The sequence below is a fragment of the Arachis ipaensis genome, chromosome B05, assembly GCF_000816755.2.
Source record: "Arachis ipaensis cultivar K30076 chromosome B05, Araip1.1, whole genome shotgun sequence".
NCBI lineage: Eukaryota > Viridiplantae > Streptophyta > Magnoliopsida > Fabales > Fabaceae > Arachis > Arachis ipaensis.
In genome coordinates, this window is record NC_029789.2 from 146,970,977 (window position 1) to 146,976,023 (window position 5,047).

The 5,047-nt window shown below is 29.4% G+C and overlaps 1 protein-coding gene across 1 annotated transcript; it reads left to right on the plus strand.

Annotated features, from left to right (window-relative positions):
• Positions 2,907 to 4,293, plus strand: LOC110272172 (receptor like protein 30-like). Its single transcript, XM_021124079.1, has 2 exons — positions 2,907 to 4,131; positions 4,229 to 4,293. The coding sequence occupies exons 1-2, from the start codon at positions 2,907 to 2,909 to the stop codon at positions 4,291 to 4,293; spliced, it is 1,290 nt and encodes a 429-aa protein (XP_020979738.1).

Consider the following 5,047-nt stretch of genomic DNA (forward strand, 5'->3'; position numbering starts at 1 on the left):
TTTACTACTATTATTTATTTAAAAAATTTACCCACACAGGCCGCTAAAGTCTATTGGTATCTTGCAATGAAATTTCGTCGCAAATGATAATAAGGAATGACTTGACATTACAATAATGGTACGGTGCAATTATAAATTTATAATAGTAATGAAAAATCATCAAAGAAAAACTCATGTGGTTTCCTCCGGGTGGAGGTGCATGCACATGCAATAATGTCATCTCAACGTACCAAAGTCTTTGAATCCCCTTGACTTGGTTGGTATTATTACCTAGTCTACTTGAATGGTGTTTGTTTTCGTTTGATTGACTTAGCTTTCAAAATCATATAAGTTAGATTATGTTAGATTAATTGGTGTATGTTATGTTTATTACGTTTGCATTATTTTATTTTTTTAGCTTTTTTAATTGTTTAATAGACCAAAATGATTTTTTGATTATTTGAACAAAATTTAACCAATTCAAAAGTAATATTTCATATTTTTTTTATTAATTTATGGACGACATTCTTTATCATAAAATATAAAGTACTGCAACTCGTATAAGTATTTACCAAATTGATTTCTAACGTTTTATTTCGCTTAACACACCATTGCTCATGTAAAATTTATTTATGGAAAAAAATACATTTCAAACTTAAACATTTGATTGATAACTATTAATAGATTATTGCTGTTATAAGAAATTAAATAAGTCTAACTTAATTTCAAAAATTAATTTAAGAAGTAATAGTTGTCTCATTGTTTATAACGATTATTAAATTTTTATTTTTAGCCAAGATGAGGTTAATAATAATTATCATTAAATAAATGAATTAATAGTAATTAATTAATTAATTAACTAAAAATAACTAAAGAAAAACCCATGTCGTGTTTTTTGGGTGAAGATCCGTGTGCATGTAGGAGTAGGACGTCTTCCATGAAACAACGTAGCAGAAGTGTTCGAATCACTTGACTTGGTTGATGTGACTCGCTTTCCTTTAATCATGTGTGCCTTGTTTGTTTGATTAACTCGATCAGCTTTCAAAATTTCTTGACTTGGAGTGGAAGACTTTTCATAAACTTCACCAAAATATGTAGGAGTCTCACAAGCTTAGCATCGTGAGATATATAAGTTCGTTTAAGGGTTATGACAAAGAATTTAGTTATGAAAAAATTGTTTCAACCTTTAAACGATATAATTTAATATTTTTTTAATATCAAAACATGTATAATGTCGTTTTAATATGTCTAACGTGACAATATTTGAGTCACATCACTAACGACTTGAATTTCAATGATAGAAAATACACGAAAGACTACATTAATATTCTTTTTAAATTTAAAGAACCAAATTATAATAATTGAAAAGTTAAAAACTAAATCAGTGCAACTCGTCACCAATTTCAAGACTAAAGTAGTTAACTCAACTTACTTTTCTTCAACCATGTTTATTTGTTTGATCGACTCACCTTTCAAAATTTCCTGACTTAAAATGGAAGACTTTTCATAAACTTCACCAAAATATGTAGTAGTCTCACAAGCTTAGCATCATGAAATATATAAATTATTCAACTAAAAATTTTAGGGAAAATAACATTTTATCTTTTTTAGAGGTTTCTACAAAATATTTTTCTTTAATCTATAAAATATATACTTTTTTTTACACATTAAAATAAATTTGATCTATTTTACCAAATTTAAAGTTATTTATATGAGTTATAGGTAAAAGTTTTTATTTAATAGAATTATTTTTATTTAAAAATTACGAGTGCAACTTTATGGCCGAATTTAGATTTTTTAAATTTTTTATTTTTACTTTAGAGGATAAAGTGTAATCTTTTATTCTTGAATAATTTTTCTCTCATATTTTTTTTAGTCTTATTATAAAATAAATAATAAAAAATTATACTTTATCCTCTAAAATAAAATCTAAAATTTAGAGGATCCAAATCTTTTTTTTCGTATAACAAAAGTTTTAGTATTCACCGATAATAATGACATATATTCACGTATAAATGAAGATAAAAAATGCTAGACAAATAATTTTTTTAAAATCAAGTTTAACGAAGTTAAATTTATATGTGTTATTTATATATGTTTTTGTTGTCGTTCTTGTTTTTTTTTTTTATGATCTTATTCCTTCGGTTTAGTTATTTTGTTGATCTTTATAAATTCATCAAAATTTTAATTAGCTTCGTATACTTTTTTTTTTCAATTGAGTTCTTACATTACTTTTAAATTTATAATTATGTCATTTTTATGTTAAAAATATTAAAATTAATCGAATATTTCTCTCAAAATTCATGCGCTCAAAGATCTAGTTAAAATTTTAATTATGAATACCTTTAATTTACGAAAAAATATTCAATTAATTCTAATATTTTTTATGCTAGAAAAGAACTTAGTTAAAGTTAACTGATAAAAATAGTTGGATATACAGCGAAATCGAACGAGAATATATGTTTAACTGTTTTTGTTATTAATATTTATTTATTTATCATTATAGAGATGGAGTAAACTAGTAAAGAGTAAAGACTCTCAGTCTCTCATCATTCGTTAATTATGACTGAATATTTTATTTTATTATTTTTAAATTATATTACTTTCACGAGTCAATATGACTCCCACACTCATCAATACAGTGAATGAAGGAATTATTCTTATGAAAAATTTGGAAGATGCGATGAAAAGTCGGAACTCAAAGATAAATTAAATATGTGATAATAACTACTAAGTTATGAAATCATAATTATTTAGAAATAATTACTCAAAGATAAACACATTATTGTTGAGACGCTATAAATATGTAGACGCTGGAGGAGTTGTATATCACACTATATCCAATATCCATACCAACACCTTACATATACAGACACTTGCCTTGCCTTTCCTTTTGCCCTTTTCAATCTCAATTCATTGAAAAAAAAATGAGAAGAAAAGAATACTCCTGCAATGCTACTGTTGCGGTGGTTTTAGTGATGCTATTTATCACTCAAATTGGAGGTTTCTATGCCTGCATTCAACAAGAAAGACAGATTCTCCTCAATTTCAAAAGAAGTTTGATCCTTTCTGATGATAAGGAACCACTTCCATCTTGGGAAGGAGATGGTGATTGCTGTGAATGGGAAGGCATAGCCTGCGACAATGTCACTCGACATGTTGTCAAGATCGATCTCAAGAATCCCTGCTCCGTATTCTTCACCGTTGAAACAAGTACAGAACCACAACAGCCTGATAACGAATTTTGCCTACCAGCTGACGCATTTGCCGAGGAAGACTTTTCTCGGCATCTGTCACAACTTCAACATTTGACTTATTTGGACCTTTCTGGTGTTGCAATCCAAGAGAATCCAGCATTCCTTGGTTCTATGCAACGCCTACGCTATCTTTCTCTAAGAGTATACTATGCACCAGCTGCATCATATACGTTTCCCACCGGCAGTATTGGAAACCTCACCAACTTGCGTGCTCTTTATCTTGAAAGCCTCTTTTTTGCCAACGTTACCGATAGTAGTTGGCTTGCTCCACTTTCCTCATTACAATACCTTGGCTTGAAAGCAGTGGATCTTTCCATGCCACAAGCTCACCATTTGTTTAAGGTACTTAACACGCTTCCTTCTCTCTTACACTTACACCTACCTGCATGTAGCCTTGGACAAGTGTCTTCATCGCTTGTTTCTGATCCTATTTTCCCTCTCACAAATCTCACCCGTCTCCAACTCCTCAACCTTGCATGGAATGGTCTTAATCAAGACTCACCAGTTCTACATGCTTTTCAGAACTTTACTTCCATCAAAGTCCTTGACATCTCACGAAATTTTTTAAGCTCTGTGCCTTCACGGTTAGCCAAGGTTCACAATCTTGTCAAGCTGGATTTATCTTCGAACAATATTACAGTCCTTGATCCTTTGAAAAATTTGACTTCCATTAGGGTCCTCAACTTGAATGAAAACAATTTGAATTCAATAGTACCGTTCTGGTTGGGAAAGTTTAAAAACCTTGTTAGGTTAGATCTTTCGAGAAATATCCTTTATGGTCCAGTTCCTTGTGCTTTACGCAATTTGACTTCTCTTACATTTCTTAACCTTTCAAACAACCATTTGAATTCACTTCCATCATGTTTAGCTGAGTTAAAGAGTCTTATCCATCTTGGTCTTTCTAAAAATAATTTTACTACTGTAGAAGAGGGTTTTCTACCATCAATTTTGAACAATTTATGTCATTTACAATTCCTTGATTTGTCCCAAAGCAATTGTCAAGTGTTGGCTTTCAAAGATAAAGGAACTCTATCTAGCTGTGATAGTCATGCTTTAGGGTACTTGGATTTGAGTAAAAATAAATTTGGTGGTCTTTTGCCGAGTTGGTTGGGACAATTTAAAAATCTAAAGTACCTCAATTTGATGTCAAATTCATTTTCTAGTCCCATTCCTTTTTCTATTAGAAACTTGACAAAACTGACTGTGTTAAATCTTGGAGATAATATGTTTGATGGATTAATACCCCACAGTCTTGCACAACTTGTGAATCTACAACACCTGAATCTTTCTTCCAATCATTTTGGTGATGCTATTTCTCAAAGCATGGGTCGACTGAAGAATTTAAAATCGCTTGATTTTTCTTCTAATCATTTTGGTGGCATTATTCCTCAAAACCTGGGTCAACTCAAGAATTTAAAATCGCTTGATCTTTCTTCTAATCATTTTGGTGGCATTATTCCTCAAAACCTGGGTCAACTCAAGAATTTAAAATCGCTTGATCTTATAGCCATTTTATGTTTTAATAGTCAACTCAAGAATTTAAAATCACTTTTAACTATTAGTTATTTTGTTTTGGGACTTATAGCCATTTTATGTTTTATTACTAAAAGGTTTTAGTAGCAATGTCAATAAGACTTTTTTTTAATGATCACAAAAACTATATAATTGTTACTATAACATATAATAATACCAACAAACATATAATTGCCGTAAAAATAAAAGTTAAATAATACATACAATGAATATTATGTTATTATCACTAAAAATAAATTTTATTAAATAATTTATTACGTATTAATATATAATGAGAA